The sequence below is a fragment of the Aythya ferina genome (assembly GCF_964211825.1).
Source record: "Aythya ferina genome assembly, chromosome: 20".
NCBI lineage: Eukaryota > Metazoa > Chordata > Aves > Anseriformes > Anatidae > Aythya > Aythya ferina.
The window spans coordinates 235,878-251,795 of record NC_140318.1 but is presented as its reverse complement, the minus strand read 5'-3'; the positions used below and the strand labels follow the sequence as shown (position 1 = coordinate 251,795).

At 37.6% G+C, this 15,918-nt stretch overlaps 1 protein-coding gene across 2 annotated transcripts; it reads left to right on the top strand.

The window, feature by feature from the left end:
- The first annotated feature begins 482 nt into the window (after positions 1-482).
- ZBTB34 (zinc finger and BTB domain containing 34) lies at positions 483-15,716 on the top strand. 2 transcript variants are annotated; one of them, XM_084494140.1, is made up of 3 exons: positions 483-571; positions 8,119-8,240; positions 9,460-15,716. In XM_084494140.1, the coding sequence occupies exons 2-3, from the start codon at positions 8,200-8,202 to the stop codon at positions 10,979-10,981; spliced, it is 1,563 nt and encodes a 520-aa protein (XP_084350266.1). In that variant the 5' UTR covers positions 483-571; positions 8,119-8,199; the 3' UTR covers positions 10,982-15,716. The 2 variants fall into 2 exon arrangements, with proteins under 2 accessions (XP_084350266.1, XP_084350267.1); XM_084494141.1 differs by lacking the exon at positions 8,119-8,240 and having other exon boundaries at positions 489-571.
- Positions 15,717-15,918: the final 202 nt, after the last annotated feature.

Sequence of the window (15,918 nt, the reverse complement as noted above, 5' to 3'; positions counted from 1 at the left end):
CTGCAATGGGCCCGGCACCCAGTGTTTACAAGAAAAAAGGGGGAGAGGGGAAGAGGAGGAAGAAAAGTTGGTCTCTAAATATGTCGGACCATACGTTTCCGGAAATTACTACGTGTGCTGTAACGCTGTTCGTGGGAATCTGGCGTCTTGTTTTCTCTTCCACGTTCCTCGCTCCTGCTACGTCTCGGAACGCGTGCTCCGAGGCAGGATTTCGGAGGACCGTTCCTTCCCGCTGCTGTCCGCAGGTTGCAGCTGCACCTTAAACTCTTTCATTTCCTCGTGCGGCAGCTCTACGGCGAGGGAGACGCCGAGCTCCGCGGGCGCGCCGCGGCGCCGGGCCCAGCAGCGCAGGGAGGTGCCGAGATGGGGCCCGGCCCCGCCCCGCCCGCGCCCCCCGGCGGCCTCGGGAGGGCTCCGCGCCCGCTGCCGGCGCGCGTCACCAGGAAGCGGAAGCGCCGCCAGCGGAATCGTTTCCGGTGCGAAGAGCTGCGGGAGCGGGCGGGAAGCGGCGGTGGGAGCGGGCAGGGGACGGGCCGGGCACCCGCCATGCGAGACACCCCGACAGTCCCAGGTGAGCCGCGGGCGGGCCGGCCGCCGCAGGGGGGCGTCGGGGCGGCTCGGGGTAGGGGGTCCCGGCGCCCTGACAGGCCCCGCAGGGGCGGCGGCCCGGCGGGGCGGGCGGCCGCGGCGCCGCGAGGGGCTCGGCTCGAGCCTCGGCTCGGGCATGTGCCGCGGGAACCGTCTCGGCCCTGCAGCCGCGGGGCTCCCGGGCGCGAGCCGAGGCGAGCCGAGCCCAGCGGCGGACCGCCCGGGAGCCGCGGCGACGTCTTCGCTGCTGGCGCGGCCGATCCCGGCTCCGTCGGGGTCGCTCCGCTTTCAGCCTGGTCTCGCCGACAGCTGCCCTCGCGTACCCTGAGTCTGTGGCTCTGGCGTGAGTTTGGTTTGCGAGCGGAGAGGCAGGACGCGCGTGTCCTGGCCTTTCGTTAGTGCGAAGGTGGTAGGGTGCAACTGGCGCGGTCAGCTTGGCTGGCTGAAGTGGTTTGAGACCCCAGTACGTTTTAGTGTTGTCCCCTTGTTGGTGGACCTTTCAGTTGTTGCTGTTCTGTTTGAGGAACTGGAAGTTCTAGATAAGACTTAGCCTTCGTGAAGGCCCTTCAAATGCTGTGCAGGTGCACAGGGCATACGCAATTAGTTTTCTTTAAAAATAAGTCAGTGGTGAGTTTATTTATTGGAATAAATCTGAACTGCCTCATAAAAGCTGATGTGGGAGTGCCCAGTCACCGGCGGGGAAAAAAATGAAAGTGGTTTAGGTATGTACATGTTATGGAATTATCCGCGTCTAGACTAGGAGGAGCCTGTGCTTCTTTGCCTCGTTAGTGAGAGTTACAAAATGTGTGGTGTATCAGAAGTAATGGAATCAAAGACTGGGAGAATACTATGGGGAAAAAAAAAGGAGGAAAGTGTACTCTTGAGGGCTACCTTAATCCTACTATAAAAATATCTAGAGAATATAGCTGCTTCATTGCTTAAAATAAATCTTGAAGTCAAATAGTTATAATTTGATAAAGAGTGAGTAGCTTAAAAAAAAAAAAAAAAAAGAAAAAGGTTGAAAAAAAGTAGGTAGGTTAAAATGCATAATGCTAGCCAATAATTTATGTGATAATACATAACTTCTTATTATAATAGCAGAATGAAAGCTTGCTCTCCCCTCCCACTTATTAAAGGCCTTGCTATGTTCTCAGTTGTTTCCCTGATTATGATAGTGACTTCTCTAAACACATATCTCAAAGTTGTCAGAAATTTAGGAAATAAAATATGTGGGGTATAAATATTCAGGATTAAATAAACAGTACTCTGACGCTTGCATATTATGAAGTTGGTGCACAGAACAAAACTGACCACTACTTGTAAGGTCTTACAGCTTTAAAGCATATGTGTCATAAATGTGCCTTTATTTCACTTAATTGACGCAATAATTCTGCTGGTCTTGGCTATCTGTGTTTTGCCTTCTAATATCTTTTTTTTTTTTTTTTTCCCATCTTTAGAAATACATGCATACCTGCAATTGCTTTTAGAGTAACTTGATTTCTAGGGCCAACGTTTGGAGCTTATTTGTGTTCCGGTTTCTTATGGTTGGGTGAACCTTTGTTTATCCATCTCTGGTTTCATATTTGCTATTTTAATCACTTACACACAGGCAAGCAATTTTGAGAGGACAATTTGAGAATAAGGGAGGAAAGTGGTCCTTGGAATTCTGTTTCACAACTGCTCTGGATATTTGCTCAAATAAAATGCTCTTTTTTGTTGTTTGTTTTACTGTGAAATGCAAAATATGCAGTTCTGATAATTGCCTGGCTGCACCATACTGAGAGTTGTGAATAGCGATGTAGTCTTTACAGTGTTAGCATTTGTGTGTTTTATGTGTGTATGTGTATTTATATAAATGAATTGGTTTTAATGTTGATATTAAAATCATCCACTCCTTCAAGTGGTTTCCTCAGGATGGCAAATGTAATTTTCCATTTTTTGTATAAATACCTGTTGCTATGTCTGTGAAGAGCTTCCCAGGAGGATACTCATCCTGTTGTTTTAGTGAGGTCAAAAATAAATCCTTTTCAATTCATGTTAGACAGAAGTCAGAATTAATAAGAATTTTTTTACAAAAAACTTTATGGGTCTAAAATATTGCTTATCTATGAAAATGATGGGATTGTGTTTCTAGGTGTAGTAACACTTCTAGAATTCAGCTTTGTAATTCTCTTGAAATCAAGAGTTCACAGAGTATAAGTAAAAGTGATTTAGGAAGTGACCTAGTTTAGCATGAGAAGTGCTTGAGAAGTCAGTCCATACTTGTTTAATATTCCATTCAAGGGATGCTTTAAAAGAATATGGATGAAATTTTCACTTTATTTACTCAAGTAGACACTTGCTATTTCACCTCTATTAACAGCATGTAAGTGTTCCACAAAAGACACATTCACTTGAATTCAGTTTAATAGATTCCAAACTGACATTCCTGTAATCTAAGCAATGAAGGAATATGGTATGGCTTTGAAATAAGTTGTTGTTGTAAGTGCATCTTATATTACTGCCTTTGTGCCATAAATTTTTAACAAGGTTTTTAAGACATTACATTTTTGCCACAGTACAATTTCTTTCATCATAGTACTTCTTCCTTCAGTCTTAAAGCCTGTTGCTCATGAAATTCTTTTGGTTTTAGGCAACTTTTGCACAGTAACATCTTGATATATTCCTTCTACCAATCTTCAAGTGATTCTTTTTCTGCAGTATCAAGTGTAAGCATTCCTTCTAATCATTCTTTTAATTTCTTAAAGGAGTTGTTTGATACTTGTATGACTTAACATATAAGCTGGATGGAGAGCAGTGTCACATCAGGTACATTTTCAGTCACCAGGAGGATGTTTCTGACAGCATGTTGTGTAGACCTGGAAATAGCTTGTGTGGATGAGCTGAAAATACACAAGAGCCTATTTTTACTATTTGCCGTGTTTCTGGAAAACCCTTTAATGCAATTGATTTTAAAATCTATATTTAAAAAAATATATATGTTTAATTATCTCACTTGAAAGAAGTATAAAATAACTTAGTCCCCTTCATGATCTTCAAATGCTGCAGAGTTCTCAAGAAAATGGCTGCTTAAATTTAGGAAGAGTTGATATATTAACCCAATATTAACTATTTCCATAATTCTGCTTACGTTGCTGTAAGTATTTTATGGTTCTGCAAGAAAAAGTCTCAGCTGGGAATGAAGCTTTTTTGTATTATTCATTTTTAAATGATGGTTTCTTCCCTGTTTTCAAAGACTGTTTAAAGCAGACTGTCCTAAGGCAATGTTCTAAGAAATGCACTTACACTGACATACCTGATTGCAGTTTTTCTTTGGTACAGCTAGCTTTAATTGTTGTGTCTAGCCTAATCTGAAGACTGTCTAAGGCAAGTGAAAGAAGCAAGAGTAATGAAGATGTTGTCATAAAACTTCCACAGTCACAGATGATTGGGTTACATTCATAGATTAAAAATATTTCTGAATGATGTTTTTGCAAGAACGTCTTAAGTTCTCAAAGATGGAGTAATAAATAATACAACAAAATGCAAGGGAGGTATACGCTGATTAATAGAAATAACCATTTCTTTTCTTGCTTGGTCTCTGTTCTGAGCAGTAGTGTATGGTGTATCCATTCTTGGTGTCGCAGGAGCACTTTATTTTTTTAGTCTTAATTTCCTTATGACCTTCCTAACTTTTATGCTTTTATACATTTCTGTTTTCAAGCACTTTCCACAATAGTAATTTTTTTTGTTTGTTTGCTAAGGAACTCATGTTGCTGAGCTAAAGAAAATGCAAAGGATCTTTACTTGCACCTTTGCTTGAGTTAAAATGAGCATAACGTGTATCGTTCACCTGTCTATGAGAACAGCAAACCATACATCAGCAAGTGAATGAAGTTAAACAGGTGCAGATTTAGAAGCAGAAACTAATATGATGCTGGCAAACACACAGCTTCATGTTATAGTTATATGATGCTTTCCTGCTGCTACTATATGATGTCAGTAAAATGAAATACCAAATTAGCTTTGTCATCATCTATTCTTGTTTTGTTTTTTTTGTTTTTTTTTTCAAGTGTAATGAGAACTTTCATAGAACACAGTTTTTAAAGTAAGTTTTTTTGAAATCTAACAAGAAAGGTTAAATGCATGTCATTCTCATGTTCAGAGGTTACTTCAATGAACACTTTTGTTTGAAGATAAAGGGCTGCAATCCACTGCTAGTAATTCATACTATATGTTTGTATAAGACCCTGATGAATGTAATGCAAACTCAAAGAGAATTTTATGTAACTGTTTTGAATGTGACTGGATGGATGATCGCCCACAGAAATAGACAGGAGACTCAACATAGCACTGCTGGAACTTAACGTGCAGTTCTGTCCTATGCTTCAAAAATTAGAATCATAATGTTGGAAAAGACCTCCAAGATCATCTGGTCCAACTGTCCCCCCACCAACAACATTACCTACTAAACCTTGTTCTAAGTATCGCATCCAGCCATTTCTTAAACACCCCCAGGGAGAGTAATTCCATCACCTCTCTGGGCAACCCATTCCAATGCCTAAGTACTTCTTTCTGAGAAGAAATTTCTCCTAACTTCCAACCTGAGAAATTAGAAAGCCTTCATCAAATTTCTTGTACACATATGTATGAAAACTTTAACCTTCTTGAATAAGTGGCTCAAATGGATTAACAGAAGACCTAGTTATAGACAGGTGCCCAGAGGTGGACTCTAAATTTATAGCACGTTAACCTAACATGGAACTATCCAACAACAGGGTTTGAAAACCTAAAGCAAGACAAAATGCATAACTTCGTAACAATGAGGTTCCCTAACATTACTGTGAGTTGTCTTGGCTCTCACCAGTCCGCCAAATGCTAGGGCTTGTATAATACACATTTTCATTCTGTAGTGGTCTTAACATAGATTGACTCAATTTGTGCTGAAATGTCATGGAAGGTATTGGGCATAACTTCTGACTACTTATTAATTTTTTATTCTTCTCTGCTAATTCTCTAAATATTTGTTATGTGAGTTAAAGTTGTTAATGTCCTGTTGTTTTAAGAAGCAGAGACTGGGTGGTTAAGTGTAGAGAGAATGTTTGTGATTTATTTTTCAGTTTTTGTTTTTATTTATAGCTTGTAGTGGATGTGTCCATAGCTAATTTGCCTCTTAGAGTACTTTTCTGCTTCAGTTTAATGTGAATTTCCTCACCTTAAAACAAAAGAGATTAGTAAGACACTTCAACTTGGAAGAAATTGAGGATTTCTTCTTTGCCAGGCTCATCAGAAATACTTCAAGCATAAATCACATTGTCTCGAGAGAGCTACTGGCTTGCCAGTATTGGTGAATAATCAAGTACTATTATGGTACAGTACCCTGCTGAACAGTAATCTGCTTAACTCTACTGGAATTGGATTCTGGGTCTGCAAGCTTTATTCTGCATGCAAACATAATAAAACCTTTTTGTGTGGGGGGAATATATTTCAAAGATGATTTTATAGATAATGATATTGGAGATTTATATGAATAACTAAGATCATTCTTCCTCTAATCATTATTCATCAGTAAAACATTGCCAGTGGTGCCTGCCTCTCTGACTTGTAATACCCAGATTTTTCCTCAGGTCTTATCTCCCCAAATCTGTGCAGGAAAGTTGGTGTGCCCTGGTACTAACCCTAGCAAAATTACTACAGTCCTGTTACGGTCCTGCTACTCGCTAACATGGTGTTCATTGTCAAATTCCTTCATCTAGAAATGTTTGAGAGTTTTGCCAAAAGCAAAACAAGGGTTCCCTCCTGTCAGAGGCTGCTGCTGTGTAAAATTCATGTTACTTTACACTTTCTACATAAGTTTTCAGGATCCCAGGAAGTATGTGTTTTCAGAGGAAGAAACTGACATTGCAACAAGAGTGTGCTGTATATTCTTTGTTTTTAAGAACAGCAGGATGTCTGCTGCTTTTTGGGCTATACTTGATATTTGCTTCCAAAGCGATACTGTATATTCCTATGTTTACTACACTGACAAGCAACCTCACAAACCTTTAAATCCGTCATCCTTTCCCTTCCCTACCAGGATTTGTGCTGTTTATTCTTCTGAAAATGGTAATAGTAAAATTCTGTTTCCTAAGAGGAAGTTGAAATGGTTCTCAGAACAAGGCTGTAGAATTGGTTATAGATATACATGCCCATGGGTTTGGGAAGGAGTCCTTGGGGGGTCCCTTCCAACTTGGGAGATTCTATGATTCCATGGAGAGAGTTAGGATTTCTAACAGTTATGATATTATGAGAGTTAGAATTTCTAACAGTTATGATGTGCAAGTACTGCCGAGTATCCCTTTTCTCTCAGGGACCCCGTCTTCCTGTCTCATGTTTTCCCTAGTATGTGTTTACTGTACCTTTGCAATGTGTGGCCATCTCTTAGGGGGTGTGAATTCATCTGGACATGCCAAGATGCTTTGATCAAAAGAATTAAATTGTGGGCTTAATTCAAAAGAATTAAACAATAAGACATAAAATGCCCATCATCTTTCTACTTAAGGGCTCCTATCCCTAGCCCGTACCTTCTGTCTGTACCAGTGCTTGTGGTGACTGTTGTTTTCCATTTCACTGCATAAAGAGCCCTTAGAGGAGTACAGGGCAAGGAGAAAAGGCCACTGGCTAAATATGACAAACTGTTTCTGTACATTCTAGACATAAAAAGAGGAATAACTTCTGATGGAATTTGGGTGAGGCTTGATCGGGATCTGGTTCCTGAGATCAGAGATCTGTAAAGATGTAGGAATGACAACTTATCACTGCTGGGGACTGGTCTTACAGTTTGTACATAGCCCTCAAAAACCCTTCAAATGAGCAAAGAAAAGTCAGGAATGTTGCACCTGTGTATAGTGCATAAATCCCACAAATCAAAGGTAGTGACCTGTGTGGGGTTAGTAAAGAAACCTCATGCCCTGTCAAACAAAAGTGATTTTGTGAAAAGTGACAAATATGTATCCTTATTGCCGAGAATGCAGTCTTCCCAATGGAGTGGATGCAAGCTAGGAATTTGGACAGTGGTTCTCTGTGCAGCATAGAGGGATGCTTAGAATACCAAGGTTAATCTTCCAGTTTAATTGCTCCACCATTCCCTTGAGGTTTGTTTGTTACGTTTGATTTCTGGTTTATGCCTGACTTGTTTCAGCTTACAAGCACTGAATCATTCTGTAGGTTTATTTGCTGACTGAAAGAACGATCCTGCCAAAGCTATCTTTGTATGGATGGCTCTGATCATATCAATTTTGTTAACCATTTTAATCTTTATTTCCATCATCAGTCAAGTGAAGTACAATTTACTGAAGTTTTCTCAGTAATGCTAGTAGAGTCAGGAAGCTGGCTGTCTTGTTTCTCTGCTGAAAGGAACTTCCTTTTGTGAAGACAACGAACCTTAGTTTTAGGTGACAGCTCCAGTTCTTCCTTGTAAATCATTTGTCATATCCCACCTGTTGATTTTGTTTTTTAGAGTGCCTAAGTTTTCATAATTTGATTTAAAACTGTTCATATGTCCTATTACAGCATGTAACATAAGACACAAATAGAAAAAACATCTGCTAGTATGTTGTGATACATTGGACATGCTTCCTGCATCAGAAGTCAATGGATGATGTTGAGATCTGTTTGTCCAATTGGAAAAGCAGGTACGATGGCTATATTATGACTTCTGCATTAATAAGAACAAGAATAACAATGAAAATATGAAGATTCTTGGGTACTTGATTACAGGCCTAGTCTTAGAAGTATAAGATACAGTCTGCTACAGGTACTCTAGGGGGACAAGTGTGTATTTGCTTTTTATGATAATATAGGGTTGTACCTTTCTTTAGATCTTATTTTGAAATGTATACATTTCTCTAAAGCTCTTGGAACATCTTTTCACATTGTATCAAGAAAGTTTTAGTACTAATGGCTTTGGAGTTATGTTGAACTTAATTGGCAAATCATCTTAGTTAAGAAGTCAGTGCAATGTCAGATGAGCTTCAAAGCTGGGGTGGGTTAAGGGGGGGGACAGAAGGCAATAGATGAAAACCACAAAAAGAAACTAAAAAAAATGAAAGTCAATGGTTGGCTCCCACACTTTTCCTTGAAGGAAATGCTACCTTGCATATTGACACTTTCATTGTTATCTCGAAACCTCTGGCACACTGGGTAAACAGTTCAGAATTGAGTCTACACTTTGATATTTCCTTCAATTAGGATTCCTTGTTTTTTGATGTAAATACTGAATGATTGATTTATTTCTTTAATAAGTATTGAGATTATTTTCTCAAATGGTAAACGTTTGTCTAAACAGAAATGCCATTGATGTCAAATTTATTTCAGAGTTGAATATACTACATATGTAGACCTAAAAAATAAATTTTAAAAATATTTTTTATGTTTGTGTTTGTATGCATATGCATACATGCACAGGCCTGTGGTTTTTCTTCATCACATTTTTCAAACTTCATGAAATACCTTTCAAAAATTATTCTTGGACAATTTAAACATGCAGTTCCCTGCAAGTATCAGTGTAGTCTCTTAAGACCTTTTTTGACCTGCTTAATATTAGGATTCTGTTGGGAGGGTGAGGACTGCAAAGTTTCTTTTAGGATAGACGTAGACTGTCCCAGGGACCCTGTGATGTGTTATAAGCAATTGAATTGTGAATGTTGCAGAGGGATAATTTGATAGCAATGCAAGAGATCAGTAGATCAAGACTCTACCTTTTCTTTTACATAAGTATTTATACCGTTTTGTTGACGCTCACCTTAAACAGATCAATGTGGTAATTTAACTTCAACATGTGTAAGCATTTATTTTTGAAATGGAAAACTCTGTATTCATTCTCAGTTGTAAATCTTCTCACTTTTCTTTCAGATTCCATTTTACATCAGTAGAAATGGACAGCAGCAGTTTCATTCAGTTTGATGTGCCTGAGTACAGCAACACTGTTCTGAGCCAGTTAAACGAACTCCGCTTGCAAGGAAAGCTCTGTGACATAATTGTGCATATTCAGGGTCAGCCATTTCGAGCCCATAAAGCTGTCTTAGCTGCCAGTTCTCCATATTTCCGTGACCATTCAGCATTAAGCACCATGAGTGGCTTATCTATATCAGTTATTAAAAATCCCAATGTTTTTGAACAATTGCTTTCATTTTGTTACACTGGAAGGATGTCCTTACAACTGAAGGATGTTGTTAGTTTTCTAACTGCAGCTAGCTTTCTACAGATGCAGTGCGTCATTGATAAATGCACACAGATACTGGAGAGTATTCATTCAAAGATCAGTGTTGGTGATGTTGACTCTGTCACTGTTGGTGCTGAAGAAAATTCAGAAAATCGCAATGGAGTTAAAGATGGCAGCTATTTTGCCAACCCCATTGAAATATCTCCCCCCTACTGCTCTCAGGTGCGACAGTCAACAGCAAGCAGCGATCTTAGGATGGAAACTACTTCAGGCAAAACTCTGCGTAGTCGACTGCAAGAAGAAGGGCATTCAGATCGAGGAAGCAGCGGGAGTATTTCTGAATATGAGATTCAGATTGAAGGTGATCATGAGCAAGGAGACCTGATAGTAAGGGAGAGTCAGATTGCAGAGGTGAAAGTTAAAATGGAGAAGTCTGACAGGCCAAGTTGCTCTGATAGCTCTTCCCTTGGTGATGATGGATATCATACTGAAATGGTGGATGGAGAGCAAGTGGTGGCAGTAAACGTTGGCTCCTATGGGTCTGTCTTACAACACGTTTATTCATTTACCCATGCCTCATCACAGGCTGCAGGTATGTCTGAAACTTTTGGAAGCCTGAGCAATTCAAGTCCCTCAAGGTCAATGCTGAGCTGTTTCAGAGGGGGGCGTGCACGCCAAAAACGGGTATCCACTGGTCATTTACATAGTGATGTTCAGGGCTTGGTGCAAGGGGCTGACAGTGATTCTATGGTGAGTAACGCAGGATATGAAAATAGTCCACGGGAAAGAAATACAAGAGGTCATTGGTATCCATACAATGAGAGGCTGATTTGTATTTACTGTGGGAAGTCTTTCAACCAGAAAGGGAGCCTCGATCGGCACATGCGGTTGCACATGGGAATAACTCCTTTTGTGTGCAAGTTTTGTGGAAAGAAATATACCCGCAAGGACCAACTTGAGTATCATATTCGCGGTCATACAGATGATAAGCCCTTCCGCTGTGAGGTCTGTGGAAAATGTTTTCCTTTCCAGGGTACACTAAACCAGCATTTGCGAAAGAATCACCCTGGAGTAACAGAAGTAAGAAACAGGGTAGAGTCTCCAGACAGAACAGAAGCTTTTGTGGAACAGAAAATAGATAATGATGCTTCGGTTTCTGAAGCTATGGATTCTAGTATGGAAATTCATGCAATGTCTAGCACATCTGATTAAAATATTACATTCTAAGTGCAACACAAACAAGCACATTAATAATGTATTTTTAAAATCTTTTATTCTTTTAGTAATCTTCATTACAAGTATAACAGCCTTTTAATTTTCCTGATCTTCTGGATATCAGTGTGAAATGGTTTCTGGAAAAGACTACAAAAGTATTATTTCCTTCTGTAGGAGGTTGGGCTGTTTTTTTGTTTGTTTGTTTGTTTTTCCACTTTTGAAGATGCTCAAAATATAAAAAACAGTGTGCTGGGGAATGGATGGGGAGAGTCTGCTAAGGTGTCCCTACTGGTTGATCTGGTAAGACACAAATTCCAATGGAGAAAGATATTAAAATAAGATTGGCAGCTCTGCTGGATACACGTAGAAGCTGTCTCCCTTATTTTATTTCTTAAATCCTGTTGCTGATAAAGAGGGTTACACAGCAGTGGGGAGAGAGAATATTATATATTTGATTCCTTTCATGTGTTCCAATGAATTGTGCTTGTTTTTCCAACTGTTTTTGGTAGTTAGTCTGTTTATATATATAAATTTGCTTTATATATATATATGAAATGCTTTCACTTTCACTATTCTGGTTGAAGTGAATGTGAAAGTATGTCAAGGTTTATACCACGTACTATTCTTTCAACTATTAGGTCTCCTCTCTGCCTAGGATTTAGGACTTCAGACTTTGGGAGGATGCTTTTGTTTTTGGATTGGTTTTCATCTTATTAAACTATTACTTTGTGTGTAAAAGTGAGCAAAGTGAATTACCTTGTTTTAATTGCTTTGCTTTATAACATTTGTAAACCAAATGCCATAAATCTATTAAATTATGGTTAAGTTGTTAAGGGGTTTTGTTAGTTGTCTAGAACGTAAACTGGACAACTTGTGGTGCTGACCTTTTTATATATATAGAGATAGATATATATCTATATATATATCAAAAAAAAAAAAAAAAAAAAAAAGGAAAACTAATAGCAAACCCAGAAGTAGCATTGTGGTTTTAAATGTGTTTTTACTGGCCTCAGAATCTACCTTCATTTCGTACTGTAGAAGTATACCAGGTAACTAAATTTAACTTTATCACTCTTCACGGTTGGTTGATACTAGCCTGAGAGGTATCTTGTAGTTTGAACTACAGTGTTTCCAAGCAGTGTTTTAACAGGTCTCTTCACAGAGAACTGTTTTCAGGTGCACATTGACTTCCTACTTACAGCTCCAAGTGATATGTCAGCACTTGGAATTTGTACTTTTTTGTATTAAAAAAAAAAAAACAAAAAACAAAACACAAATACTCTATGGGAACTTCAAGCAATATGTCTGTTATTTCATGTGCAAGTATTACAGAGTTGCTGTGGCTTCCCTGTTATCTCCAGTGGTTGTTTTCTATATAAAGGAACTACCAACAACTTTAAAAATACTCTAAATATTGTTGTTTCACCAAATGTTTTTTTTTTACTATGGTGCTAACTTCATCATTTAGGTCAGTATAATATATTAAAATGTGAAACCTAATGGTAACAGTTAAGCAAAATAGAAAAAATAAATATAAATTTAAAAAATAAAAAAATAAATAAAAAAAAAAACACAAGCAAACAATAGTTTCAGACCTCAAAAACCTGAGCTGGCAAACACTACTGTGTAAATTCTACCTGAAGATAAGCAAAATTAAATTAAATCACATGCATCTTTAAAATACATGCTTTATATAATTGGGCCTTATGCTTTATTTAGCAAATATTGAAAATCCATCTGTGAATATGTTGTCTGAGTCCTGGAATTTAGAAAATATAGTCTCATTTTTAAGTTACAGGAAAGCAAAAAGATAGGTTTGCTATCTTGTAATGCTTTTTGGGCTCCTGTGAAGTTGGGGCATATTTGTGTAGTAGCTTTATTGAATACACTAGTTCTTAATATTGTGACAGTCTGCAATAAGATTTTTATTAAATACCAACTTACAGTATAAACCCACCAGCTCCTCTGGAGCAGCTTCAGTTGAATTGAGTACATAATTTGCCTCTTTGTCCTAAAACTGCCTAAATAAAGAGGTGCAGGGAGGTGAGATGATGTTTCTCTCCTTGAACCTACAGAACTGTTATTTTCAGTAAGGGAAATTGTATGTCTGTTTCTATGGGAGGTAGTCTGTATGTTTACCCACTTAAAAACAGGTTGGTGTTTCTGATACTGTTTTTTCTCATGTTTGCTTTAAGTAATTAAATTTTTAAAAAATGTGTTTTGACAAATTAAGTTTGAGACATGTAAAATCCAAGAAATGTACAGTTATTCTTAACCCTTTATCTTGGACCTGTGCTGTGGTGCCTTTGGTGTGACTTTTTTATGGAAGTATGAGTTGAAGATAGCAGGATATGGGTACTAATTTTATATTTCTTGAATTTCTGTGTCACAATCTTAACATTATTTAAATCTTGTTCTTTGTATTTGTAAATTTATTGAACTGGTTTGAGTTTACCAAAGAGTGACTTATCCAAAATTGTCTCTGACAAAAGAAGAAAAAAAGAAAAATCACACAAAAACAACAAAAATTACTTTGATTGTACAGGTTCAGGTTCAGAACATTGTAACAGGACTGTTAAGGGGCAGGAAGTGATCACTTTTTCTACAAAACCATGGTTCATCAGTTTGCAAGTTTTACTTGCTCCTATTCATGTTGATATGCCATTTACCTTTTCCACTGCTAGCAGTGTTAAGAATTATCAAGCCATAACACAGTACTGTAAAGTTCAGCAGTGCTTCAAAGGATACGTAAAACATCATTTACACTTTCAAAGTGTGTGACTCTGGTAGAAGGCAAACTTCAAACCTGGCAACAGCAAATAAATTGTGCCTTGTTGCATAGTGGTATGCCAGGTTTAACATTGTCATGACACATGAAGCATTATCTAACTGAAGTTCATTTCACAAGTCCACCAAAACAGAGTATGGTGTGTTATTTTAAGCAGATTATGGAAGTACTGTACAGCATCTTGTTTCTGTACAGTTTTAAGTTAGCACAGAATTGTTACACATTTCATTTACAATAAATGCAGAAGTCAATAAAATATGTGAAAAATATTTGACAGCAAAATAAATCATGAAATTATATAGGCTGGTTCATAATTGAGTCTCTTAATCTACCTTTTTATTATAGACAAATGTGAAAACAGTGACAGTGTCCTTTTCTCTAGATGTTTAACCAATTATGACAAACTGTGAAAATAAAGGATTTTATATCTTTGCTAATGTTTGTGGTTTTAAACAGTTAGTTTACTTAATCAGTTATCTTCCATATTATTTTTAAACCTGTAAATACAGTTAGAAAATAGCTTTGTAAATACAGTATATTAGCAGTTCAGTTTGGTCAATAATTCTTCAGGATTGGCTCTGCTTTTTTTAGTGTGAACTCTTTCAATAGCATAAAGGATACTGTCGATTTACTGTTCAGCAGAATATAATGTAGGCCTAAATTGATAGTTTTTAATGCAGTCTTCCCAAGCATAAATTAACATTTTATGCTGAAGCCTTTGGTTTACTTTTAGATAAAACAGTGAGGCCTCATAATATATTTAGTCTGAACTTTAGGAAGAACAGCAGGAATAAAATCAAGGGCTGGGAAAAGATTGAATGAGCTTTACCTTTAAAAATATCTTTGACTTTTTGTATTATTTGACTGTGATTCTTTTAATGACATTTTTCTAAACAGGTTTCAGATGAAACCATTGAAAGGGACTCAAATATGCAACACCTAATCTATTTTCCAAGGGAGTTTTACCCTTGAATGGTGCTTTTTGACTGGTCAGGGTTATTTATTAAATTTTATATTTGAAAGTATTTGGGGAATTGTGTAAATTCTTTATATGAATCTGTTTAGTTCATTAATTGTAAATTTCATAATACTCAGTGATTGAAACGGAAGTTTAGTAAAGTCATTCAAAATGTTCAAAGTTTATAATCTGTATTTTACATATCTTTTAAGAAGTGCCAGAATAGTTGTATTTAATATTTTAGATTTAATGCTCCTTGCACATCCCTGTGGCAGCATTACGTTAGTTATGCAAGTTTACATTAAAAACAAAACAAAAAACAACAACAAACAAACAAAAAAAAACAGCCCTGGGACATGTTCCTGTATTTATTTCTTCAGGGGATGTGAAGCTAATTATCAGTAACTGAGCAGGTTTGCTTCTAGTTTACCTAAGTAACTCCTGCTATGGCAAATAAAACTAACTGCTGTCTCTCCAATTTACATATGCTATGAATGCAGCCTTTGGACTTGTATTGCAAGCCTCTGGTTGTATATCTGATTAGAGGTAGAGCTCTTGCACGATTTAAAGTGTGTGTTTCTGACTGAAAATTTGTATTTTTAAATAACTTTTATTTGTATGGTTGTTTATCATGATAAATATTTGAACAGTTTGAATGACTTGACGTGGTGTTATTATCTTGCAATATAAACCGGTAACCTCACAACTCCACACTTCATAACCATATGAAGTAAATGAAGCTAGCTAAGCTGATGCTGTAACAATTAACTTGCCATTAAGGATTATTTTGTAGCATGAATTTTAAAATATTTATTCAAATGATATTTTACTCTTGTATTCACTTTGTTTTTAGATTTGTGACATGAATATTTCAGTGCTGCTTTATTTTGTTCTGATGAATTTGTTTCTTGCTTGTAAATTGCTTTTTTTATGGTATAAAGTCAATGGGAATTGCTGTTTGTAAATTAAAATGCTTCTAGAGCAAACCTATGGTGTCAGTGTGTGCAATTAGATATTTAATTAGCAGTGGACTTCAGGAAACGCAGCTACAAAATGTTGTGGTTTAATACTTATATACCTACTAGAAATCAAAAAGCATTTCTACTCTTTAAGTTTCTCTTTTTCACCAGCATCACGTTTAGTTCTGAACAAATGATCATTTCAGTATTGTGCTCCAAAACTGTCCAA

Bases quoted from the DNA above. Each gene is read 5' to 3' on its own strand.
- ZBTB34 (XM_084494140.1), top strand. From the start codon at position 8,200: ATGGATGATGTTGAGATCTGTTTGTCCAATTGGAAAAGCAG. The intron at 8,241-9,459 runs GTACGATGGCTA...CTTTTCTTTCAG, and splicing joins TTGTCCAATTGGAAAAGCAG to ATTCCATTTTACATCAGTAG.